The sequence below is a fragment of the Capricornis sumatraensis genome, chromosome 4 (genome assembly GCF_032405125.1).
Source record: "Capricornis sumatraensis isolate serow.1 chromosome 4, serow.2, whole genome shotgun sequence".
NCBI lineage: Eukaryota > Metazoa > Chordata > Mammalia > Artiodactyla > Bovidae > Capricornis > Capricornis sumatraensis.
In genome coordinates this window covers 113,691,441-113,718,558 of record NC_091072.1, presented here as the reverse complement: position 1 = coordinate 113,718,558, position 27,118 = coordinate 113,691,441, and the positions used below count along the sequence as shown (strand labels likewise).

Here is a 27,118-nt window from a genome sequence, read left to right as displayed (position 1 = left end):
TTCTTTTTAAAAACTTGTTGAAGTATAATGTGTTTTCAGAAAAGTGAAAAATCCTGTGTCTGTAGCTCAGTGTATTTTCATAAACATCCATATAACCAACTTAGGTACAAAAAAAAAAATACCACACAGCCAGCACACTAGAAGCCCCTTCTTGTACTACACAGTCACCAGCCACCTCACTCTGCACAGGAACTGTTATCAAGATTTCTTAGATCATAGATTAGTTTTGCTTATTTCTGAATTTAAATGGAATCAATACAGTATGCATTCTTTTGTATTTAGCTTTTTTTTTTTTAAACCCACTATTACCGCTGTGAGATTATCTGTGATTGGTGTGTCTTTCCATCACTATATAGTGTTCCACTTGCAAACACGCTATAACAGATCTATTTCATCATTAATAGTAGTAGTTGTTGCTCAGTTATGTCTGACTCTTTTTGACCCCATGGGCTGTAGCCCGCCAGGCTCCTCTGTCCATGGGATTTCCCAGGGCAAGTATACTAGAGTGGGCTGTCATTTCCTTCTATATCACACTGTTAATAGGCAGGGGTTATTAATAAGTCAGGGCTACTACATCAGTGCTATTAGAAACATTTCTGCTCCTGCCTACTGATAAGACATACACACACATTTCTGATGGGCACACACATCCAGGAACGGGACTGCTGAGCACGTTCAGCTTTAAAAGACACTGTGAGCAGGCCAGCCAGTGCTGTTAGGAGCTGGCAAATACCTCGATGGGTATGATGGACTGAACGGTGCCTCTCCAAAATTCCTGTGTTGAAGCCCCAACTCCCAATGTGGCTTTATTTGCAGACAGGGCCTTTAAGGAAGTGATTAACGTTAAATGACGTCACAGGTGTTCTTTGAAACAGAGGAGGAGCAGAGCTCACTCATTCTCCTAACACACACAGAAGAAAGGCCATGTGAGGACACAGTGAGAGGTGGCTGTCTGCAGCCAGGGAGAAACAAGAGTCCGCACCAGAGACCAAACCTGTCAGCACCTTGGTCCTGGACTCTGAGTCTCCAGAACTGTGAGAAAATAAATGTCTATTGTGTAACCGCCCAGTCTGCGGCATCCGGCTGCGGCATCCCGAGCAGGCTACTACGAGGGGAAAAGCAGTGGAGAAGCTGGGTTCGCCTCAGGGAGCTTGCTTTCTATTTGGGATCTTGGCCTTTCTAGGCCTGTCCTCTTGGCCACACCGAGCCCACAGTTTTGTCTTCCCAGCCCTTGGACTCACCAAAGCTCGGGAAAGGGGTGCAGTCTTGCAGTGGCTTTGGCCTGGCTTTTTAGCCTTTCATCCTAGAGCCAATTTCAGCCTGGCAAAGCCCAGAGGGAAAAAGGCACTTTGAGGGTGGCCTGCAAAAGGTTATTTATCGTTCCTGGAAATGGAAATCTAAATGGTCATTTTTTAAAATAAGGAACTTACAAATAAAGCTGTAGTGGAGCTCATATCAATTCTGGGTTCTTTCCATCAAAATACTATTCAGTCAACTAGTTATTCAAATGGCATATCTGCTGGTTTTTGAAATTACCAACTGGACACAATTTTTTGCTCTAAGGAGGTCTCAGTTTGGAACCCACACTTTCCAGATCTTTGGTAACTTGGAGAGCTGGGAACTTCCTAGCCAATTCCCTTCAGAACTGACTGAACTGTTTTTGAAAAAAGAAGTTTAAGAATTCAAATACTCAGTGGCACCTGAATTTTAAAAAAAAAAAAAAAAACTGTCACATTTAGTGACTGAAGAATAGAATCCTGTGGATGATGGTCAGAGTTGCACAGTGTGAATGTACTTAGTGCCCCTGAACTGTACAGTTATTGGTTAAAATAGCACGTTTTATGTGAATTTCACAATAAAAAAATTTCAAAAAAAAACACAGAAAAATAAGAATCACAGATGAAACCCAAAGTGAGCCCTCCAAATCAGGAACCCTGGTCTCCAGGCCCCTGCTGTTCCCCATCAGTGGTGGGGCGCAGGGTGAGTCAGCCACTTGGAGCCTCAACTTCTTGGGCTGTTTCAGAAACTTCAGAGCACAGCTAACCCTCAGCGCTGCCGGGTAAAGCCTCAGCACTGGCTGACGGGCAGTGTCCCCCACTGGGCTCTGAGCCCCTTGGGGCAGCAGTTGTGTCCTGCCCCTTCTATCCTCAGTACAGGGTCTCACGATGGGGATGTGGTGGAGCCCTCAGGCCAGCACCCTGCATGCCGGCAGCTCCTCCCAGGGGTCACTGTCGTGGCATGCCTCACGGGGCAGGGCTACGGCATCTTTAGCATAGTTGATAGTGAGTTGTCATGTAACAGGAAATAGTCAAGAGTCACCGTACAAAGCTCCTTCAACAGCCCACGAAATGCATACACATTCAATCTGGTAGAGTCATCTTCAGGCACCAACACTCTTGAGAACAACAAAGCCAGAGGCAAAGAAGGAACTACCAGCTGCAGCAAGAGATCTGGGCATGCCAACCGCTCTGCCTCTGTGAACCCTATCCAGTCCCTGAAGGGAACAGAGACATGTGGAGACGGCTGGAGAAGGCCTGCTCCCCTGCAGTCCATCCTGAGAAACCTCCAGGACATGAGTGAGACTGTCGAGCTTGGCTTCCCATGTCAGTGACTAGCCTGGCTCCCTCTTTCAGAGGTCCCAGCAAGGTAGCTTGGTAAAGCCTCTGAACAAGTCTGTGGTAGTTTAACGTAGATACACCCTGTTTCTCAACCTTATTTGACACTGGACCTTGATTCTAGAACACCTAATAATATTCTGTGGCACAGGTTGAATGTGACATGCTGGGGACCCGGCCTTAGACCATTACTCAAAGCTTTTCTGACTTACAAACAATCCCTAACACAAATATTTATCTGGCTTCAGGGCAGAGCAATTAAGAACAACCTATTACAGAATCAGATAAAGAGTGCTGTCTGATTAAAAACCAAATGAACAGCTAAACATCCTGGCAGGAATGGAAGGGATGTAAAACTTAACAAAGCATCCATGGAATTATTTTCAGATACTCAACAAATGTCATTGCATATGATCATGGCGGTTCAGAAGAGCAGCAGTTAGTCCTTAAGAAAAGGTGGCATCCTTGGTAAACTTGAAAGGGTAGGAAGACATTTATTAGCAGAATTAAAAAGTTGGGTGTATAAAGACAAGATTCAATTATTGGGGATATTTATCCCCTCACTGCACCAGACAAGAAAGACCCCGCTTATCCTCTCAGCTTCCTGCTGTTGTCTTTCCTATAGACACAGCTCAGAACAGCCTCCCAGACAAAGGAGTCAACCAACTCAAACAGATTGTTCCTGTTCCTAAGAATCTTGAGTTTTCTTTGACCCTAAACATTATTTTCTTAAGGAGGAAGGTCTTTCTAATGAGTAAATTTCAAGATACCAGGCCATAAATAAAAGTTTATCTTTTAGTTCACATCCACTTGTGAATCACATTTGGTATATGGACAAGAGACTTCATCAGAGTCTGTATCGTTGGCACCTCTCCTATGGCATGAGGCTCGTTGATGGAGGTTGCTTAGCTAAGTCTCCCAGTGTATAAAAATCCTCTCCATCAATTATGTGGTTTGTATTTTTTGAGAGAGAGAACAACTCAAAGGATGTTTGAACTCCCCAGAGTAGAGATGGTCCTCATCTCTTCCGCTTTCCACTGCGTTGGACATATCGAGCGTTCTCTTCAAATAACCACCTGCTCCATCCTTACTCATTGTATTTGGACAGTTTCAGCCTGGGGATGATGTTCATGGACTGCAGTTCCTGGAAGAGCAGCTTGCAGGCGTACGGGATGCGCAGGGAGGACACGTGGCAGGACGACTTGCAGAAGTGGCACCTGAAACCCAAGTCAGCTGCGTTAGAGGGACAGCAACGGGGGCGGAGGCAGCGTGAAGGAAGGGGAGATGCGCTCTGCACCATTCCACGACCATTCGATTGAGTTCACGCGTTTCCCAGTCCTCAGTGTTCATCCACACTATCAGATATGTATGTATGAAAGTGAAAGTGTGAGCCACTCAGTGGTGTCCGACTCTCTGTGACCCCATGGGCTGTAGCCCACCAGGCTCCTCTATCCATGAAATTCTCTGGGCAAGAATACTTGAGTGGGTTGCTGTTTCCTTCTCCAAATATGTATGTATACACCCCAGGAATAAAAAGAAGCACCCAAGGCAGGAAAAGAAAAAAAACAAACCAAATACCACTCCCCTAGTTTTAAAAGCACGTACTTTCAATCAGTTGCTTCCACACTTCTAGACCTTTCTCTTTAAAATGCAAAATATCTGCCTATATAGTTGTTTTGAATGAGGCCTAGAAATCTGAACTATCTGAAAGTTACTCAGATTTAGTCTTTGTTGTTGAAAGAATTTCAAAACAATTTAGTCTCTATCCCTGTAGTTGAAAAGCTACCACTGCTCTATACAATTTTAGACAAGATGCTCAATTTGCTTTCTGTCACTGAAATGCTTGAAGTGTGATGGGCAAGAGAAGACTTTCATACAGGAAGGTGGTATCCAGTCAAATGCTACTTATTCTTCCAGTGCTCTTCAAGCATAGATATTTCCCTTAGTCCTGGAGGCCACTGTACTCACAATGCACTGATTCCTGTGTGTGTTCATGTATTCCCATTTTATCCTCACAACAGCACCCAGTCTGAGCCAGCGTATCTGCTCTTTCAATTAGTTTTCTTTTCTCTTCCTTCAGGAAAAGCCAGTGAACTGAACCTAGATCTTAATCAATGGCTACAACGGAAGAAGGGTCCCAGAGGAGAAGTTGAATTATTCTCTTAGGTTTCAGACCAAAATAGGACCTCACCCTATATCTCAAGGGTCTGGGGTACCTGGGACAATAGATTTCCAGTATATATCCTGAAACTTAACAGGTAGAAAACTGGATCCTCCCAGGTAACAGGGTGCAAAATGAATGTAGGAGGGACAGCAACCATGGCTTAGAAGAGTCAGTGCTGACTGGGGGCTGGAGAGAGACTCCTTAGTGATCGGCAGACCAGAGCAGTAAGACACCGTGTGTTAAACATGTAGAGGTGTGTGTCATTTCACTGAGCAACCACAAAAGTGGCACAAGAATGTTCAGGGTCAAACTGGTTTTAACAGCATAAAGCTAGAACTCACATGTCCAATAAATTACTGGTTCTGTGATCACAGAACATTTATGCAGAAGAACCCTGTGCAGCCAGATCCAGATTAGTGAAATGTAAAGGTGTCCAGGACACAATGTTGAGTGAAAGAGCAGTCTACTCAACAGCGTGATTACATGGGGAGTTCTCAGACGGGTTTCAGGAAATGTATGAAGCTTCCAAAATCATCTGTAACCAGATTTTCTGGTGTATATAATTTTATTTTTATGCTATTATCAGAATCTCCAAGGGGTTCATGATTTAAAGTAAAAAAGGGCACAGACTATTTGGAGAAGGAAATGGCAACCCACTCCAGTATTCTTGCCTAGAGAATCCCATGGACAGAGGAGCCTGGTGGGCTACAGTCCATGAGTTGGACATTAGTTAGCAACTAAAGCACAGAATGACTGGCAAACAGAAATGTCCCCAAAGGGTCACTGAAATTAGTGGTCACCTGTGGGTGACAGGAATTTGTATTGTCACAAACATGACAATCTGTATTTTTTCTATATATATGTATTTTTAATAACTGAATATAATAAAAATATTCAGGGGTCATTTTTGCCATCAGTAAAATAAAGCTTTATTAATTTTAGAAAAGCAAAGCATTAAGGCTGAGAATTTGAACGAGATGGTGGGTGACTATGCAGATATGAACTTCCCAAGGAGAGGTGGAGGGAAAAAGGACAAGCCATGATGGACCCATGCCTGGGTCCCCACCAGGGGACCTGCAGGGACCTTAACAAGCACTGTGGAGATCTGATTCCATCAACACTAATAGTAGGAACATTATGGATGCCTTTTTCCTAAAAGACTACCTAAAGACCTCATTAATGCATTATAGTTTATGAATTATGTTTTTAAATGTGCTTGGGTTGATCTAATTTATTCAGGAATCATGTTCATGCTTTAATTAAACTGGAGAAATGGATTTAACTGGGGGAATGTCTTGCTGATTCTCCTGACCAGTACATTGCCCTGTGACTTCAATCCAAGCTCATCAGTTTAAAGTTTCCATATGTGCTGATTCATAATCCAGAAAGTCCACTAATCTCTATTAAATATTTCTCATCATTTAAGATGTTCCAGTGCACATATATACATGCATAAATATATACAGATAAAACATGCACATATATACAGATAAAATACACATAAATAAAAATATATAACGTTTTACCCTATTTCTGAAAGAGTTCCAAATGAAGAGCCTTGACCCAAACAACAAGAAAAGAAACTGATTTTTTAAGGCGAAGGCCGTGGAAGAAGGAGGCTGTGGCTCCACACGAGGAATGACTGTCCAGTAAAACATCCTCTACGAGCTAATTATCCGAATAGGGATTTTCTTTTCTCGGCAGTTTTCCTCTCTTTTGTGACTTACGCCCTCGTGTCTTCTGCAGAACAGCAGTCTTGCTGTAAACATCCCCATAGCAATGCCTTACTAATGTGCAAATCACTGACAAAAGGCCAGTTTCAAGGTTCTGAACTGCTCTAATTACTCAGCCTCCATTGTGCTGTTCATTAAAGAGCGACTTCCTCCAACAAATGCCCGTGCTCCCTCCCACACAATCCTGCGCGCCTGATCAGGTAAGGACGGGAAAATGACAGCATCATTAGCCCTCTGCTAGGAAGCAGCGCAAGGAGGGTGCCAGACTCCCAGAGTGGGTGAAGATTTTATTTTTTTATGTTGGCAACAAGGGGTTGAGTGGCCTGTAAGCAGGCCACTCAAAATCAGACCTACGGCATATCCATGTCTGTTTAATTACAGTAAAGACCCGTAAACTGTATAACCTGAGTTGTCCTCTTTCAAGGGATTTCAAATACAATACACATTGAACACATAAGCTTCAAAATCAGGCACTGCCATCAAACAATCAGCAGCAAAGGAGAAGAGAATTTAACAGAAGAACGAGGAGATCAACCACAGCTTGTGAGTTTCCCTGAGTATTTAGTGGAAGGTTTTCAAAGTATGTGAATGAAGCTCATCTACTGCTTCCATTCTTTTCTGCTCTCTCTTCCCTGTCACACACACACTCTCTCTTTCTTCTTTGAGTGGGAAGCACAGGAGGGAATGTGGGGAGAATGGAGAAGAAAAGGAAACTCTGAAGTCTCATGATCCCTGTTCTTAATAAAAATGATTCCTCTGCACCATCTGTTCAAAAGAAATTACTTTGAGATCCTTGTGCCAGAGGATGGCTGTCTACGAACCAGGAGGTAGGCCTTCTCCAGACAGCACATCTACTGATACCTTGATCTTGAACTTCCCTGCCTCCATATATGTGAGAAATACATGCTTGTAGTTTAAGCTTAAAAAAAAAAAATCCTCGCACCAAATTAGAAGACTTAAGCATAGTGAAACTAGTTCCAGGCATCTCGCTATTACACATTTTGTGGTGTGTTACACAGCCAGAACAATAAAAAGCAAACTCAATATGCATTTCAAAAGACAAGCAGATATCCCAGAATTGAAACACTCCCTCCCATGTCACTGATAAAGCAACGCCAGGCTTATGCTTAGAATACTGTCGCCTCCTCTCTGCCATCGTGTGAAAGGAACAAAGTGCAAACAGCCACCTCTTGTGTTGGGTTTTTAATATGAAGCGATTTCTTCACAGATAAGAAGAAACAGATGACTCCTCAACTATTTTACACCAAAAAAAAAAAAAAATCATAAAATAATTGGCTAAAGGGTTTTGTTGTGTAACTAGCAAGGTATATACACTGTGTTCAAAGAAGTTCACTCATTCCAACTCTTGATTTGCTTTCATTCACCAAGAAACTGGCAGTGACAGATGGCAAAAAGTTGGGGCTCTTTCTGGAAGGAGGCTCTGAAGGGGGACTCAGTGGGGAAAGGGACTCTGGGAGGGTGGGTGAGGGAGTTGAGGCTATTTCCTGTCCCACAGTATTGGCCTTATACCTTGCTAGACCTCATCTCTGGCAGAAGAGTGAGTAAACACCAGGAAACTGCTGGCCCTCCTGCCTACAGGGGTATTTCAGGGCTCTGGATCACGACTAACCTAAGGAGAGCAGCTGCTCTTCAGTGGTAGAGTAGAACCAGTACAAGGAGGAAAACAAGCACAAACAAAAAATACGGAGTATCATCTTTTAACTGGCCTGTGTACTGAACTCGACACAGAAATTACAAAGTTTATGAACTACGCAATTTATCTATGAATAATCCTAAGCAATTATATTTTATTTAGCATCAGAAAGGTCCCAGGCTGGAGAAGCAGAGGTAGACGAGACAGAGTGGAGTTAGAATGAGCAAGACAAGCTCCCTGTGAGCAGCCATTCATCTGATTCACACTATACCTCTGGGGCCTAGAACAGTGTCTGGCATGTAGCTGATTCTTACTCCATGGCTGTTGAGTGAAAAACTGAGATAGACATGGTCTCTGACTTCAGGGAATTCACAGGCCAAATGTAAAGCAGAGAGGGTACAGACAAAGTCCCGGCTCTCTCACCAATTTGCTATAAGAGCTGGGGCAACATACCTGGTTCCTTGGGTTTGAGGTTAAACAAGGGCATTTGACACGGTCTTCTATTGAAGGATACTAGTTAAATATGCTATAATTCTGAATCTGCTAGTATTTACAGATATTGTAACAATAGTGTTATATAAGGTATTTATATAAGGTATTTATAACAATTTATAACAATAGTGTTATAAAAGGTACTTGAGATAACACTAAAAAGAAGACAAAGTCTCCTTGGGAGTTTAAACTGCAGTGGTCGTAGAGAGCAGAACACTGTGCAGACAAACTAAGCATGTACACACAGAATCCTGAATTCCAGAATGCCTGGATAGGGAAGGCTGGAGACTATGTGGGGACGATGCAGGGTGAGACACTGAGCTGTGATCTAAGAGGCGAGGGATGTGGTGCGAGAGACGTGTGGTATCCACTTACCAGCCGGAGTACCCCAGAAGTCCGCACTGCCCACAGACATCAACCTCAAAGGCGTCACTTGAAATCATTAGTCTCTCTAGTAAAAGCATACTGGCTCCATAGCCGATTAAACAGTCACGTTCCATTTCTCCAAGACGCAAACCACCATCGCGAGATCGACCTTCAGTGGGCTGCCTTTGGAACAAGTCAGACAAATGTGTTTGTACTAAACAAAGAGGCAGCGTCACATGCTGGCTAAAAGCACAAGGCTACAGAGCAGGGCTCACCTGGACTCAAACTGCTTCTATTTCCTAAAATTAATTTCCTATTGGTGTATAGTTGTGTTAGTTTCTGCTGTACAGCAAAGTGAATCAGCTATATATATACCTACATCCACTTTTTTTCGGATTTCCTTCCCAGTTAGGTCACCACAGATCACTGAACAGAGATCCTTGCGTGATACAGTAGGTTCTCATCAGTTATCTATTTCATACATAGTAGTGTATACATGTCAATCCCAATCTCCCAATCCCACCCTCTCCTTCCTGCTGCTGCTAAGTTGCTTCAGTCGTGTCCGACTCTGTGTGACCCCACAGATGGCAGCCCACCAGGCTCCGCCATCCCTGGGATTCGCCAGGCAAGAATACTGGAGTGGGTTGCCATTTCCTTCTCCAATGCACGAAAGTGAAAAGTGAAAGTGAAGTCGCTCAGTCTTGTCTGACTCTTTGCAGACCCCATGGACTGCAGCCTACCAGGCTCCTCTGTCCATGGGATTTTCCAGGCAAGAGTACTGGAGTGGGGTGCCGTTGCCTTCTCCATCTCCTTCCTTGGTATCCATAAATTTGTTCTCTACATCTATGACTCTGCTTCTGCTTTGTAAATAAGCCCATCTATACCACTTTCCTAGATTCCACACGTAAGTGATATTGTATGGTATTTGTCAAACTGCTTGTAGACAGTGACCAAAAGCACGCTGCTCAGCCTCTCAGTCTCATTTGTAAAAATGCATGTGAGACAACCTAGCCCAAAGAGCCTTCAATGAGAAGAGATGTAACCTGAGTGGCTGCTAATATTATTATTAGATGGAAATAATAATTACACAATCTTCTGTGATATAATAGTAAGTTAACATATAATCACATGAAACAGCAGTGCTAGCATTACTATCACCATCACTATCATCATTATCAGCACAGTATAGTCCTCAAACCAGGGGAGAAAGTCTTTTGAGTATTTTCAAAGATGTCTCAGTTCTCTGTTATTTAAAAATAGAAAAACTTAACCTGGGTCCCCAGTAGCTATTGCCAGGGCTCCAGAGAGGAGCTTTACTGTTAAGATATAAATTAAACATGGGAAGAAGCAAAGAGAGTTTTCTACAAAATTTGGAATAGATCAGTAATCCCCTGGAAGGATGGAGTTCCTGAGCCACATGGGAGGTTCCCCAGAGACTGGGAAGGTTCTGTGTGTCCCACTCAGGCTGTTCCTTCTTGTATGAGAACTGGCCCCCTATCGGCCCCCTAAATGGACTCCCTGTGGTTTACGTATCTGCTGGGGTTGAGAATACTTTAAAAGGTTAGGGACCCAAGCCCCAACTGGTGCAGGATAAATGTCTTTGTTAGGAGACTACTGGCAAGACCTTCCATGGGTTTGCTTACCTATGAATTGATTTTCAATTGGTGGCTATTTTCTCATGCTAATCAGACGTGTGATTTTTGTTGAAGCCTACCTAACACCCTAAATTTTGACATCTGCCTACTGCTACATCCGAGAAATGCAATGTAGACTTGACTACATTATAAACGCTCTTCTCTTACCTGGTGAGGACAGCTCGCGGCCCCCGAGCCCGGGCGTGCATCTTATCAAGCACCATGTGTTTCAGTTTCTGATAGTACACAGGGCCAAAATAGATGTATGCTTCCAAGGGCTCACTGCAAGAAAGGTCAGAGTTTCAGGTTAAGGAACTAAGTTTGGGATAACAAGAGACAACCTTTTTTAGGACTCATCACTGGCAGGTCCTAATCTGTTTTTTGAATGAGTTTATGACTGAATGAATGGGCAAGAGAGTGACTTTCAGACTGCAGTAAACAAAATGCTAGAATTGAAAATATAAAAGTACCACAGATACAATAAAAGATATACTGTTCAATTAGAAATAAAAATTTATGAGTACTGTGTGCATGTATCTTTTCAAATTAGTGTTTTTGGTTGTTTTGGATATACAACCTGGAGTGGAATTCCTGAGTCATATGGTAGTTTTTATTTTTTGCTTTTTCAGAAATCTCCATACTGTTTTTACAGTGGCCGCACAAATTTACATTCCCACCAACAGTGCACAAGGGCTCCCTTTTCTCCACATCCTCTCCAACATTTGTTATTTTTGTTCTTTTTGATGACAGCCATTCTGACAGGTGTGAGGTGGTATCTCATTGGGGTTTTGATCTGCATTTGCCGATAACTAGCAATGCTGAGTATCTTTTCATGTTCCTATTGGCCATCTGCATGTCCTCCTTGGAGAAAGTCTATTCAGTTCTTCTATCCAGTTTTTAATTAGGTTTTTGTTTTTTTAATGTTGAGCCATATGAGCTGTTTTTATGTATTGGATATTAACCCCGTCCACTTATCAGCCTTATCATTTGCAAATATCTTCTCCCATTCATTAGATTATCTTTTTGTTTTATTGATGTTTCTTTGGCTGTGCAAAAGCTTTTCAGTTTAATTAGGTCCCATTTGCTTATTTTTGGTTTTGTAGCCTTTGCTTTAGGAGATGGATTAAAAAAAATATTGCTGCAATTTATGTCAAAGAGTATTCTGCCTACGTTTTTCTCCTGAAGTTTTATAGTATCTAGTCCTGCATTTAAGTCTTTCATCCATTTTAAGTTTGTTTTTGTGTATGGTATTAGAGTTTGTTCTAATTTCATTCTTTTACAAGTAGCTGTCCAGTTTTCCCAGCACCACTTATTGAAAAGACTGTCTTTTCTCCACTGTATATTCTTGCCTCCTTTGTCACAGATTAATTAACCACAGTGTGTGGGCTTATTTCTGGGATTTCTATCCTGTTCCATTGATCTTTTTGTTTTTATGCCAGTACCATACTGTTTTGATTACTATAGCTTTGTAGTACAGTCTGAAGTTAGGGAGAGTGATTCCTCCAGCTCTACTCTTCTTTCTCAAGATTGTTTTGGGTCTTTGGGGTCTTCTGTGCTTCTATACAACATTTTAAAACTATTTACAATCACAAGGTATGGAAGCAATCTAAGTGTCCATCAACAGATGAGTGGATAAAGAAGATGTGGCATATCTATCTGACGGAACGCTACTCAGGCATAAGGAAGAATGACGTTTTGCCATTTGCAGCAACACAGGTGTACTTGCAGGGCCTTGTGCTAAGTGAAAAAGCCAGAGAAAGTCTAATACCAGATGATATCACTTATACGTGGAATCTAAAAATTATAGCAAATTAGTAAATAAAACAAAAAAGAACCAGACTCATAAACAACAAACTATTGGTTACCAGTGGGGAGAGGGAAGAGAGAGGGGCAGTATAGGGGTAGGAGAAAAAAGGTTATTATGGGATTATATGAAACCATGTTGGTTTTAGAAAAGGCAGAGGAACCAGAGATCAAATTGCCAACATCCGCTGGATCATCAAAAAAGCTAGAGAGTTCCAGAAAAACATCTATTTCTGCTTTATTGACTATGCCAAAGCCTTTGACTGTGTGGATCACAATCAACTGTGGAAAATTCTGAAAGAGATGGGAATACCAGACCACCTGACCTGCCTCTTGAGACACCTGTATGCAGGTCAGGAAGCAACAGTTAGAACTGGACATGGAACAACAGACTGGTTCCAAATAGGAAAAGGAGTACGTCAAGGCTGTATATCGTCACCCTGCTTATTTAACTTCTATGCAGAGTACATCATGAGAAACGCTGGGCTGGGTAAGCATAAGATGGAATCAAGATTGCCGGGAGAAGTATCAATAACCTCAGATATGCAGATGACACCACTCTTATGGCAGAAACTGAAGAGGAACTAAAAAGCCTCTTGATGAACATGAAAGATGAGAGTGAAAAAGTTGGCTTAAAGCTCAGCATTCAGAAAACGAAGATCATGGCATCTGGTCCCATCACTTCATGGGAAATAGATGGGGAAACAGTGGAAACAGTGTCACACTTTATTTTTTGGGCTCCAAAATCACTGCAGATGGTGACTGCAGCCATGAAATTAAAAGATGCTTACTCCTTGGAAGGAAAGTTATGACCAACCTAGATAGCATATTCAAAAGCAGAGACATTGCTTTGCCAACAAAGGTCCGTTTAGTCAAGGCTATGGTTTTTCCAGTGGTCATGTATGGATGCGAGAGTTGGACTGTGGAGAAAGCTGAGCACTGAAGAATTGATGCTTTTGAACTGCGGTGTTGGAGAAGACTCTTGAGAGTCCCTTGGACTGCAAGGAGATCCAACCAATCCATTCTGAAGGAGATCAACCCTGGGATTTCTTTGGAAGGACTGATGCTAAAGCTGAAACTCCAGAACTTTGGCCACCTCATGTGAAGAGTTGACTCATTGGAAAAGACTCTGATGCTGGGAGGGATTGAGGGCAGGAGGAGAAGGGGATGACAGAGGATGAGATGGCTGGACGGCATCACCGACTCGATGGACGTGAGTCTGAGTGAACTCCGGGAGATGGTCATGGACAGGGAGGTTTGGCGTGCTGTGATTCATGGGGTCGCAATGATTCGGACACGACTGAGTGACTGAACTGATGAAACCATGTGTGAAACTTTTGAAAATCATAAAGCACTGTAAAATTAAAAGAGCCTTCCATTCAATTGAAAATAATAGTGAAAAAATGTACACAGGTTGTGAAAGAGTGTATATAGGACAACCCCTCTTTCACCATTGCCACCCTCATCAAGTCACCCTCCTTTCTGGCCTGGACCACTGCAGACAATCCTCTGATCTGTCTCTCTGCTCCTACTCTTGTCTCTTAAGAACCTATTCTTTCCAGAGTAAGTCAGAATGGTTCCTCCTAAAACAGAGCTCACAGCAGGTCCCCCTTCTGCTCTAAATTCCCAGTGGTCTCCCATTACATTCAGAATCTGTATCACCCAGATTCTGTGTATCATGGCCACAAGGTCTAACACAAGCTGGTTCCTGTCCACCTGACTCATTTTCTATTCCCTCTCCCCACCACGCAACTCTACTTCAGCAACACTGGCTTCTTCACTGCTCCTCAAATGTAGCATGCCAGTCTGCTTCAGGGCCTTGGCACTCACTGTCCCCTCTGCTGAAACACTCTTTCAGCAGGCATTCATGTGGCTCTGTCAAATACGCCACCTCTTCAGAGAGATGCACCCTGATGGGGTCCCCCTCGCACCCCAGCATCACAGTGCCAGTGCACTGTCTCAGCTCTCACCTAGGTTATATTTTGTTCAGAGTATTTGTCACTGTTTGGTATTAAAATACACATTTGTTATTTCTCGATTATTGCCTCTTTTCCCCAGGAGAAGTAAACTCTGCAGGATAAGCACTTCATCTCCTTGTCACTGTGGTCCCCGCACTAATGACTCTGCCTGGCACACAACTGGTACTTGGTCAACAGCTGTCACATAGCTGACTCATGAGCTTTTAGAAAAGGTGTACTAAGAGTTTCAAAAGAGAGTGAATATTTAAATGCTTTGGCAATAGAAAGCTTTTTTCTTCAGTTTGGAGCAAGAGCAGCCATAAAGATGCCTTTAAAAACATGTTTAACTGCCCCAGAACTTCTTCCTCAAAAGAAAGGAAGCATCTAGTATGTGCCATCTAACTCATGACTTCATCCATAACTCAGTCCAGGGAGGGAGAGACTGTCTTCCCTATGTTTAAGATGAAGAAATGGGCACAGAGGGCTAAATAAGAGCTGGTGAGTGGTACAGTGACTCAAATTCAGAGCTTTCCCTACTAAGTAAATTTTGGGCCACAGCCTGATGCAAGAGTGGAAAGACAAAGAAAGCAACAGACACAGCAGAGAGGACACAAAAGCACCTGCCCTTGCTTGCGTGGTACACATCTTACAATGCTTTCCACATCACTAGCAAAGACTTTTGCATCTATCAAGCCATTCTGCTGGCTTAAGTACAGCCAGATTCTTGAAGACACAGTAGAGTGAAAGGCTCAATGGACACAGTGTCAGGAGACACTATTCTCATCCTAGGCCTGTCACAAAGTAATTGCATGATCTCTCCATCTCAGTTTTCTTAGTTGTACAAGAGGGTCACACTGACCCCCTTTCTTTCCAGATTTTAATAATAAATGATTCTATTTCTACATTGTATGGCTCTTCATGGTAGAATTTCTGGAACTCTGGCACCTAATGCCATTCTATCATTAACTGAATAAAGCCATATGCAATTTTTCCTCCTAACTATGCTCAGAAATGTGACAAGAGATGAAAGCTGGTGGGTGAATATGTTTCTAAGACCTGTGTGGAACCTAACAAGCTAAAACAGTGTTTCGCAAACTTTGCCACTGAGATGAATGGCTTGGCTGGAGGCACTGGAGAAGGTGGTGTAGACACAGTCTACAGTTTTGTTCACAGGAAGCAGAGCACAACCCATTCAAATCTTCCAGTAAAATTATGTTCAGAAGGTCTGCCAAATTGAGTCACCAGTTCTGCACACCTTCTGGTCAACTACTGCATTATTTCTGGATGAGGAGCAAAGAGTAAAATGATCAGTTGAGCAACGACAACTTTTCTTTTGAAATGGACCTTAGCTATTTCACTGAATCATTTTTGAAACGGACCATCACTCTTTTCCTGTAATGTGATTTTCTATAATAGCTCAACCATGATACACCTAAAGAAATTCACATTACTACAGTCTGGGTAGATCATCTGAGAAAGTAATCCATATCTTTTAATGTCTAGTAACAAATCTCAATGGTCAGATGCACAGGTCAGGGACCATGTCTATTCTGTTCATTGTTATATACTTAGGTGTTTAACACGCTGTTGGTGAATGAATGTGCAAACGTTAGGCCTCAGGCTATCTGTCAGAGCACAAAAATACCTGAAATTCATCACAGAAGTACAGAGAAAGGCCAACAGTTAAGAGATTTTGTATTATGTGTTCTTTAAAAGTTGTGTAGTAATCCTAGTAAATAAGATCTTTTCTACTTTTTAAATGAGAACCTCCTCAGCATTCCTGAATTTATCAGTTTTCTAATGAAAAACCATTTATTTATTCGTTTACATTTTTGGCTGTGCTGGATCTGTGTGGCTATGCAGGCTTTTCCCTAGTGCAGCAAGCAGGCAGGGCTACTCTTTCCTGCAGCGGGCAGGCTTCTCTTGTTGCAGAGCACAGGCTCTACGTGAGCAGGCTTTAGTGACTGTGGCGCGTGGGCTCAGCAGCTGCGGCTTCCGGGACCTCGAGCACGGGCTCAATAGCTGCAGCACGGGGGCTTAGTTGCTCCGAGGCATGTGGGATCTTCCCTGATCCGGGATCAAATCTGTGTCTCTTGCATTGGCAGGCAAATTCTTTACCACTGAGCCACCCAGGAAGCCCTAGTTTTCTAAATTCAGACTTTTCTTCTCTCCGCTTCCCCAGTTTACCTGGGATACAATTCACATACAGCATCAGGAACAGTATAGAGAGTGCTGATGTGAGACACACATGCTGCAAAGTCAAGCATGACCAACAGAGCTGAGCTGCCACATCCACCACCAACCTGGATTTTCTTGTTTCAGATTTCTTAAAAAAGTCCAGCTGTATACTTTAAGGGCTCTTAAGTCTTATCAGACTTTTACTTTAATAAAATCATACTTTTCCTTTAAGATGTCTAAACACACACTCACCCTGTGATGCCAGATGTAACGTAGTCTTTCCCTAAGTAGTTATAACCGTGGCGGACGAGGTCCTCACACACATCCTTCACTTTACTGCCTCCAAACGCGGTGCCGTAGTGGAATCTGCCATCTAACACGCCGGCCTTGCCTGCCAACAGCTCGATTAGCTTTCCCACCTGCGTGATGTAAAAAGATTTAAGTAAGCATCTTCCTGTGGTGCAGGAATTCTGTTGGTTTATTTAGCTCTGGCCTTACTTCCCCCCAAAGATTATGAGACTATTCCTCTTAATAAGAGTGACAAATTAAGAGCAGCAAATATTTACCCTCTCTTACTGTGACCTAAGTTTATGCCTCCAAAACCCCAATGGGATAGATACTATTATCTCCCTGTTTGCACACGAGGAAACTGAAGAACAAGGGGTTAAGTGACTTTGAAGTCCCAAGGCTGGTCAGTAATGGAGCCAGGCTGACCAATGACAACCACGGAGAGGCAGATGCATTAGGTTTGACATGACGGAGTCTTTTGCTGGGGAGTAACTTCATCACTCCGAAGACTGCCATTGAAGAACAGCCCAGACCTCTCCGCCTCCCCTTGTTAGATCAGCCCACCTGGTCAGGAACCTATTTTTGCTCAAAGGGCCCTTTCTAAAAATCAGTTTCAGGGTCCCGTCTCCTCCAACTGCCTTGCCCTCTTCCTTAAAAGCAGCATCTCTGAAAAACGGACTGACCGTCATTCGAGATGGGAAGCCATGGGGGTTCATGATGATGTCCGGACAAATGCCAGAGTCACAGAATGGCATGTCTTCCTGAGGGACGATCAAGCCACAGACACCTGGGGGAGAGAAGATTTTGGGCCGTGTACAGCCAATCGGCAGGAAGGAAGAGCACAGAACTGAACCGGGATCTCCTCATTGCCATTTCTATCTCTGCTGCTCTCAAACCTTCTCCGTGGTCTCTATCAGGAGTTAACAAAAGCAATTTCCAAACGCTCTGCTAGACAAACGGTTCGAAACAACTGTCCTGGCGGGAAGGCCCTGCAGCCTGCGGACTGGCCTGCTGGCACAACACACAGCGTGCCATCGGCTGCCGGCCCAGCCTCTCCAGCTACGGAGAGGGGAGAGCAGTCCTGGCCCCGTCAGGAGCCCTGAAGCTGCAGGTCAGCAGCGGCCTCGCTCTGCGTCACCCAGCTTCTGATGTGCCGTACCCAGGTCCCAGGAATGCGAGTTCTCTGACCACCAAACACAGAGAGCTGACTGAGCGAGGGGTGTGTTTAAATTGTGGTTTTAAAACCTGGGACAAGGAGTACTTGTGCGTGGCCGATGTGCTGACGGGTCTACCCACTGGCTGCTAAGCCCTTGGCTTCGGGGGCCAGTTTCTGCCCCGGCTCCCCTGGCTTTCCCTAAGCTGCCCTAAGGAATTGTAATTCCTATAGTTGACAGCGCATCAGAAAAGGGACCTCAAATTGAAGTGTGAAGTTGAACAAGAAAATTAAATGCCAAATTATTCTTGGAAGAAAAGGCTAGAGTTCGACATGAAATTCTAAGCATGAAAACAAAACAAAACCCCACCCACTGTCTGCACTCTACTGATAGTCTCTTAAATTGGTTGTACTTTATTACTCCCTAAATATTATTCTAACCTGTAGAGTTAAAAATCTAACTTATAAAATCTTACCACTTAAATAATTTTAAATTCCTCTGACTTCTTTGTTGATAGGAGGAATACAAGAGTACAATTTAGATTGCTAATCACAATCTACAAAATTCAGAATTAGAAAGCTAGTGTACAATGGCATTGGAGCAAGAAAAAAATGCTTTTTTATTTTTATTTTACTTTACAACACTGTATTGGTTTTGCCATACATTGACATGAATCTGCCACAGGTGTGCTTTAATATTTCAAAATATGAAATTTATTTTCCTTTGTACATGAAGCTATCAACCATCTGCATCTATTAAAAAGAAACTGTCCTCAAAGAAACGTTTCTTTCCTCAGTTTGGTTTCTACATAATTACTCAAACTATTTCAAAGGAGATTTTTTTTGGCGACGTGTTATAAACACCAAGACCTGAAGTATAAAGAAAAAGAGCACCATTTATCTATTTGACATCAGTTATCAATACTCAGATTTCCAGTCACTGCCAACAATAATGGTAATTAGGTTTATGAAGCTGAATTCTAGAGCATGCAGGTACTTTACTTGGCTTTTTGGTTGAAACTGTATTGTTTATCATAAAGAACATATGCTTTCCTACATCAAGCATAGAAACAGTCAGTTCACTTGACTGCAAATTCAGCTACAATGTGTTAGAATTTAAATCAAGCAGAGTCTGTGACTCTCTTTTCTTCTCTCCAAAAATCCATCTTGTCTACACTGAAATTATCCGACAAAACACTGGGGCTACTGGGAAATCTACTCTGAAAGAGATCAAATTGTAAATCTAGGTGCAACCGACAACAACATTGTTTAGCAGTGAACAAAATGTTAAAAACAGCAATTCCTGCAGAGGCCAGTCCCAGGATGTGCTTGGGTGAGAATGACACTTTGGCTGGTGAGGAGGTGAAGGGCTGGCTACATCCCTTAAAAACAAAACTGAAGAAAAGCTTCAGCACCCCCTTCCGCAGCAGTTCACAGGGGGATGCTGGCGTCGGCTCTAGGGGAAGCTGCCTGTTCGCCTGGTAGGAGAAGGTGGGAGTGAGGAGCAGGAGGTGCAGGAACCCCCAGCGGAAGCTGGACACACTCAGATTGGTGGAGGGTAAAGAAAGACATGATTTGCATCCTGTATTCCCAGTCTTAGTGGACACGTTTTATCAAGCAAATTTCACTTCATTTTGTGATTAAAACGAAAGCAGTGCTCCCCCCCCTGAAATCTGAATTTCCAACAACTCTGCTTGAGATCTGATTAATATTTGGTAGAGAGCTTTCTTTCTTGGGAAGTTATTTTCTTACCAGCCCTTTTCTGACACTGCAGTTTTAAAAAGTATTGGTTATGTAAGTCACTTACAGATTTTTTTTTTTTCATTCCATAATAGGAACTGCTGGGGCCACATCTGAATCAAGGGCACCTGTAAGCCAAAAATTAAATCTTCGCTAACTTAAAATTACTTTAGGCTCTGAAAACCCTTTTATATGCCAAGATGGTTCCCATAGCAGACAGGCCTGTGTTGTTTGTTTTGTGTGAAAGTGAATGATAAAAGATCCATGAAATCGACACAGAAAGCCAGAACAGCAGAAAGAACTGAGGGCTCTCCATCATTGCGGCTTCTACCCTCTGCTGACTTGCGGAACAATGCGCGCTACACATCCAACTGCAGATCCAACACAGCTGTGCATTTCATTAGATGAAGAGCACTAGTGACACAAGTAAATAATTAACTTATTCTGGTCCGCTGACTGTGCTTATGAGACCAGTCATAGCTGACAGATTTTAATACAAGTTAACACAAAGAAACCATAATGAGCTTAGGAGTTAAAACAAAATATTTAGACAGAATTTGATGATCTCGAATCTCAAATGAGACAGATGATTTTTTTAAACTTTGTATTTTACTGAATTCATTAGGGGGTGGGGGAGAGAGTTCTCGATCTTAGAACCAGACTTTTCTTTCTTTTTTTTTTTTTTAAGGTATTTCTGTTTCAGAATTATTCAAATCTTTAATTAAAGCAGGAAGGTTTTTTTTTTTCCTCTTATTTTGCAAATGAAAAATTAAAACTTTGGCTTCTCCAGGAACATTGGCATAAAAATCTCCTCCGATATTTAGAACTCTTTAAAGTTACTCTCCTTTAATGCTAGTTTAAAAATGTAAATGATATGCCATACGCTTCAGTGTGTTAACACTCTCCTGGATCCTTGAAAAGAGGACGGACTACAAATAAACCATATCTAATGGAAGCTGTTGTGAAACAATTACTGATTCATACCTTAAATGCTTACGCAGCATTTCAGATTTTAAAATAAAATTTCATCCCCTGGCTCATGCTGGTGTCTCAACCCCATTGTTTATAGCACAACTGCCTGGCAGTGAAATACAAATACACTAGTTTAACAGGCCTGGAACACTTAACACACTCACAGGGGCCAAGTGAGAATTAGACCACAGATGACACTATAGAACTTCTAACAGATGGAAACAGACAAGAAGGAAAAACTGGAACACAGAAAGTTAGAGCAGAAACAGTCCACAGATACCCAGTCAATAACATATTATTCCGTCACCATCCATCTTAATATCAAGTTGTAAAGGTGAAGAACTTACGGAGTCTCAAGAAACTACAAGTCTGACTGCCAAGCCACACGGCAAAGGCAAGTCTGGGGACTCGCTGTCACAGCTCTCTGTGTCACGGTCCAGATAGTGGAGGCTCTTACACCAATTTGTATTTCTATTTCTGTGCCTTGCAGAACAACACATAAATCATTTTAAGAATAGGTTTACCCAGCAAAATTCCAGTTAATCTGACAAATCACTCTTAGAAAGTATTTCTAATTATAAACAGCAACTCAGTTGTTCAAAAGTCATTTGTGGATTAAAAAAAAAACCACAAACTAGTCTTAATGTAATGGATCCATTTCAATCCAAACGGGGGTTGGGGGGGAAGAAAAGGTAAGAGAGTGAGAAAAAAGATATGGAAAAAAACCCTAAAGCATTACATTACCACACAGAGACAGAAAAGCAAATAACAGCTGGCTAAAGACAAAAACTGAAATAACATCTTTAACCTGACAGCTATTTTTGGTGTGACTTTAACGTGCCGAGAACCAACTAGCAAAGGGTTTTTCTCTTTTGTTGACAGCCTGGTCTCCCCTTAAGATCACATTCTGCTTCACTTCTTAATTTTTTAAAATTTTATGCAGCAAGTCTACCTTCTAAGTATAAACACTTTTGGATTAAATTTACCACTTTCAGGTTGCTACATATTTTTACTCTTTCTTTTCTGAGTAAAAAAGAGAGAATCATTTTCCTCAATTAACAGGCTGTGTGACAAGTGTTGTGATAGAGGTGGGAATATGAAGAGGTTCAAGAACTTGGGTCCACTTCAGAGCTGCCCCGAGCAGAGCAGCTCAGCTGAATGCTGACCACAAAAACACCTGGACCGGTTCAGCTTACCACATTCTGATGCTCTAAGTGATGCAGAGCCGATCCTGCTGAAATAACACCGATCAGAGTGTACACTGCCAACTTGTACTCTCTGTGGGTACTGGTTAGACAAGGCTATTTATTCTGCACAGTTTCATACTCTGAGCACTAAGTGAAGGTGAAATGATGCTGCCATGCTTCTCTATTGGTCACAGTGCAGGAAGAAGCTTGGTGTTCGGGGAAGGTGTGATCACTGCAAAGCCCAGCATTAATGAGGTTCAGACACAGGGGCAGGAGGAGTGCCATCCATAAAAGGCTCATCACCCATTGGATGCTGAGACCTGCGTAGGGCAGGGCATCAAGGAAGCAGGAGATCTTACTTTGTCTCTGTGCTATTCAACCGATATTGTTACCTGGGGGGTAAATAAAGCACCACGTTCCAGGGAGCCTTAGTTGTTTGGTCTTTGGAATGGGAATAATTAGCATCTATCTCATGAGGAAATCGTATTACAAAAACAGATGAGCTAATGTCTAAGAGGTACTTTCAGGTCCTCAGAGAAAGGCGGCAGCTAAACACAAGGAATTATTATTATATAAGAAACCTAATTACTCTCAGCAGGAAGCAAACTAGCAAGGCAAAGGAGACCAACTTAATGAATGGATGGAAGGGGCAGATGCAGTGGTACTAACTGTGGCTTAAGAGGCTGAAAGGCAGCTCCCTCCACTGGGCCGTGCAGATCATTTCACGTGATCAGGACAGTGTCTCTCGTAATAACTTAGGACTTCACAGGACCTGGGCTGCGGATTTCCAGGGCAGAGTAGCTTACTGCTGATGAATATGGTGCTAAATGGGGCTGAAGAAGCAGCAGGAATGCTTTCAAGTTCGAACTGTTCGTGTTCAATAAGAAATGTTTCTACTTTGAACAAACTCATCTCGATAAGCCTTTACATATTCAGAAATGTAAATCTCTAAGTCGAAATGGGAAGGCTAACACAGGTGGTTACTCCTTTCTTCCTTTCCCCCTTTCCAGTTATTGAATTAACCTTCTTTTATTCTCCACACCACCACCTTAAATAATCCTGAGGGGGAGGGGAGGAGGAAAAAAAACTGTTGAATCATATTAGCTTTGTTCTGATGTTGAATCGCTTCCAGATCTATCACATCGCTTGCCATATCCCGGTTGACATAATTTTAATTCGGCTCTTCCTTACATGTTAACAGATAAATAATGCATAAGAAAACTTGATTAGCTTTCTTATTAAAACATCACTCTCAATGAGAGGAGGCGCTAGAAGACAATGCAGTTTTTACACGGCTTTCCCATGAGCAGTTGAATGGTTTGATGTGATAAATTTGCATAGTCTGAAGCACACAAAGGGCTGATTAATTGAAACCCTTACAATGCTTCTGGAAGCAGCTATTGTAAAACAATAACCATAGGAACTTTACAAAATACACATGGCTGAATGTGTCGAGAGCTTAATAAAATGTGTTGAGGCTACACTATTTGGAAACAGAACTGGAGATTTTTATTCTGGGCCATAAAACACTAAAAACCCTAATTTCAAAGCTTTACTTGGATATTTACTAAAAGGTCAGAGGGTTACCGGCTAGCTACCGAAGAGCAAAATTTGTTCTTCAAAAAGCAAATTAAATAAAATCTTCCTGAGGCGTTTATGTGGACAAAAATCACCTTGATTTCAAATGTTAAAGAGTTGCCAGGATTTCTTTTTGGAAGGAAACTCTGAAGGACTGTCTGGTGTCGTATACCTTATCTTGGGGCTCACGCTGTTAACTCCATCAGCCCCCTTCTCCCCTCCCACTGGAGTCTTTCATTCAAAAGGATCAAGCAAAGTAGGGAGCCAAAGACATCCCGACTTTGAAGCTTCAGACTAGAAGAGAGGATTTTAGACGGTTTCAAGTGTTACATGAGTACAAGGTATTATTTTTATTACTCTAAGTCAAAGCCTTTTCATTCTCTCCATTTTAGAAAACATGAAGATAGAAAACTGAAATAACAAGTGAAGGTCTGGAAAAAGCAAAGCTTTTTGCCCAGCCTTGCTTAACAAACTTTTTCTCTTGGATTTTCTGCCACAAGCAAATCTAACATTTTCTCACTTTCCACTGCCTCTTCATGCTTACTGTATACGGATTCTTTAATGTGTTGGGAAATCAGAGGAGACTTTCTTTTCTTCTAATAGACATTCAGTTAAAATCTAAGAAATTAATTTAGCAGGTTGCTGAATAATTGTTATTAATGCAAAATGGAGGCAAGTGACCTTATCATGGAACTTTTGTTGAACAAGAGAGGGTCAAAGATGAATCTTCCAAACAATGTTATCCGTAAATGTGTAATCCCTATGAACCAAAGACAGATAAGCTGAATCAGCCTGTGGAAAAAAACTGCATTTTGATAAGACTGTATTTCTATTTTAAAACAAAGGTTGACTTCACTCCACTTAAACTGGCTGTTTGAGGATTTAGGGGGCGATGCTGAGGAGGGTATGCCATTATCTCAGATTTGCAGTTATTAAAAAGCTTCTGTTTGCCAGGACAAACACTCTTGCTCAAATACAGTTTTTCCTCTGCTTTGGAATACTGTTTGGTGCTGCTGCCGATTCTGTGATCTCCAGGACCTTTGTTGGAGGTGCTAATCCTTTTTCACATGAGAGACTGAGAAATGTCCTCTGAGAGAAGTGATATATTGCTTTTTTCCCCCACATCAAAGGAGTCCACTTTTTCCTCCCTCATTGTGAATGGCAGCAAAAGTCAGAGGAAATCTGGAAATATAATAATTTGGTTTCCTGAGGAGTGAAATGAAATTTAACTTGGGAATTCCTTAGGCTGACAGGTAATTTTTGTTAAAGGATTAAACAATAAAACAAGCAAACAAAAACCCAACTGAGCAGGAAATCTGCTCACCCTTCTAATAAATGCACTGAGCATCATAGAAAGCAAGGCTCAAGATACAAGTGTTTGCCCTTGATGAATCTTGTTCATACAGAACTTATGCCAAAGTTCAAGAGGCTTATACACATTATTTTGACTTTAATAAAAACTCTAGTTCCAAACATGACTCCAATCAGCACTCTATGTGAATGCCCCTTCCTATCTTTGTGTGCTGTGCTTAGTCGCTCAGTCATGTCCGGCTCACTGCGACCCTATGGACTGAAGCCCGCCAGGCTCCTCTGTCCATGGGGATTCTCCAGACAAGAATATCGTAGTGGGTTGCCATGCCCTCCTCCACAGCATCTTCCCAACCCAGGGATCAAACCTAGGTCTCCCGCATCGCAGGCAGATCCTTTACCATCTGAGCTACCAGGAAGCCCCTTCCTGTCTTTAACTCTTATCTATAAATTTGATCAAGGAAGAATGTGAAGAGAAAACACGAAGAACATTCCAGACCCATGTCTGCTCTACTTTCCCCTGTGGAGCATCATTATGCATCTATTATACAGGTCATAGCTTCACTATGAAGTACCTGGATGTTGAGAACACTGGGGAAAGTAGATCAAGACTTTGGGGTTCTAATATTTTCCCACCACCACCAGAATTTAAAGTTAAAGTAAGCTTTCCTTCCTTCATAAACAAACATACAACAAATTCATAACTTTGCTATATCAATAGTTTGCATATTACTAAAAGGATGAACTGTTCGAGAGATCTCTGACCAAGGGCCAGTTCCTTTGAGGGAGAGCTCATTCACTATGCATTTACTGATGAGATGCACAATGAACCTCACAAAGACCCAGAGGATGATGTACTTCATTAAAAGTCTTTGAATTTCTCTATTGGAATTCCCTTATCTAAAAAGTGTGTTGTGTATTTTAGGGGGAGAATAGATACATATATATGTATGGCCGAGTCCCTTTGCTGTCCACCTGACACTATTACAGTATTGTTAGTCAGCTATACTCCAATATAAAGTAAAAAGTTTAAAAAAATAAAGAGAGTGCTGTGACTGAATCCTGGCTGCTTCACGTTAATTCCCTCCTCCTACGGAATCCTTTCTCTCTCCTCCACGCTTGGCTCTCTCTGCCTGGTCCTCCTCTGTGGTCCAGGTCACAGGAAGTGATGCTGCTGACTGGGTCTGCCACATTTTAAACAGCTACTGATCAAATACTTTCACTTCTCCAGCGGGCCTTCTCTGTCCAATCAATTGCATTCAAGCTTTGCTTATCACAGAGCACTGATGTTGAACCCAGCTAGTCAGAACTGATTTTTCTGTCCCAGTTCACCCATGTACTGTGGCCTCCTCAACCTTCTTCTTGAGCTTTTATAACGCAGAGCTTGTAACTACCACTGTTTAGCTACCTCTTTAGCTGCGTTTTGTTTAGCTACTAATTATCCCACCACCTTTGAAGTGATCAGGCTGAAGCAGGATAGACACTCATGTTCTGTGAAACTAAACTTTCAAGTCTCCTTTAATTGTTAGAGAGGATATTTTCAGAGGCATTAGGTACAGAAATGCCATCTACACAGTATGTGTATACAAAAAAGACTTCCTAATTCCTAATAACAACTTTGTGAAGGTAAACTTTCACCAAAAGACAAAAATCAGGCCATCTGCAGGGCCACATTACTTTTTAAACGCCAAGACTAACAAATTTAATGCTCTAAATGGAGGGGGTGAGAGAGGTAGGCATAAAGATGATCTACGTCAAAACAATCTTTACATTTTCTCATAGAGAACACACTTGTGTCAGCCCGCAGGAGATGCTACCAAAAATAAAAATAAAAATACTTCCAAAAAAATTCTACATTTCAAGAATAAAAGCTTAGTTCAACTAATAGTTCTCTTACGCTGGTGTGCATCTAGACCAACACAGAAGGAAATCATTGAAGGAGACACCGCATGACACACGTAAGAAACGCCCCGATAGCTCCCAAAACTGTGAAAGTTCGGTCGGCTCATCTCACGACAGCCGCAGCAGCATAGTGGACACTGTGGACTAGTCTCCATTCCATTCACAGGCTATTCTCTCAGGCCTTGTCCAGCTCCTCTCTGGGCCCCACGCTGAGGGCTGCGTGGCTTGCAAGGCTCCACACAGATGCCACCAGCTGTGCCCACTGCACACGAATATTCAAGTCAGCTCCCTCCAGCCCTGTCCAGGTCACTACCCTCAAGGGCCCTCCTGGCTCTAACCACCACATCGAGCCAGACAAACCAGGAGAGTGGACAAAGCGGAGGGACAAAGAGA

General features: G+C 42.3%; 1 protein-coding gene across 1 annotated transcript in view; it reads right to left on the bottom strand.

The window, feature by feature from the left end:
• Positions 1–3,122: 3,122 nt before the first annotated feature.
• The window catches only part of POLR3B (RNA polymerase III subunit B), a 115,274-nt gene continuing 91,278 nt past the window's right edge, over positions 3,123–27,118 (bottom strand). Inside the window, exons 24-28 of the mRNA XM_068970372.1 lie at positions 17,569–17,672; positions 16,850–17,016; positions 10,827–10,940; positions 9,034–9,207; positions 3,123–3,832 (exon numbers count right to left, since the gene is read on the bottom strand). Coding sequence (XP_068826473.1) covers positions 3,703–3,832; positions 9,034–9,207; positions 10,827–10,940; positions 16,850–17,016; positions 17,569–17,672 — 689 coding nt within the window. The 3' untranslated portion in view covers positions 3,123–3,702. The remainder of the gene's footprint in view (positions 3,833–9,033; positions 9,208–10,826; positions 10,941–16,849; positions 17,017–17,568; positions 17,673–27,118) is intronic.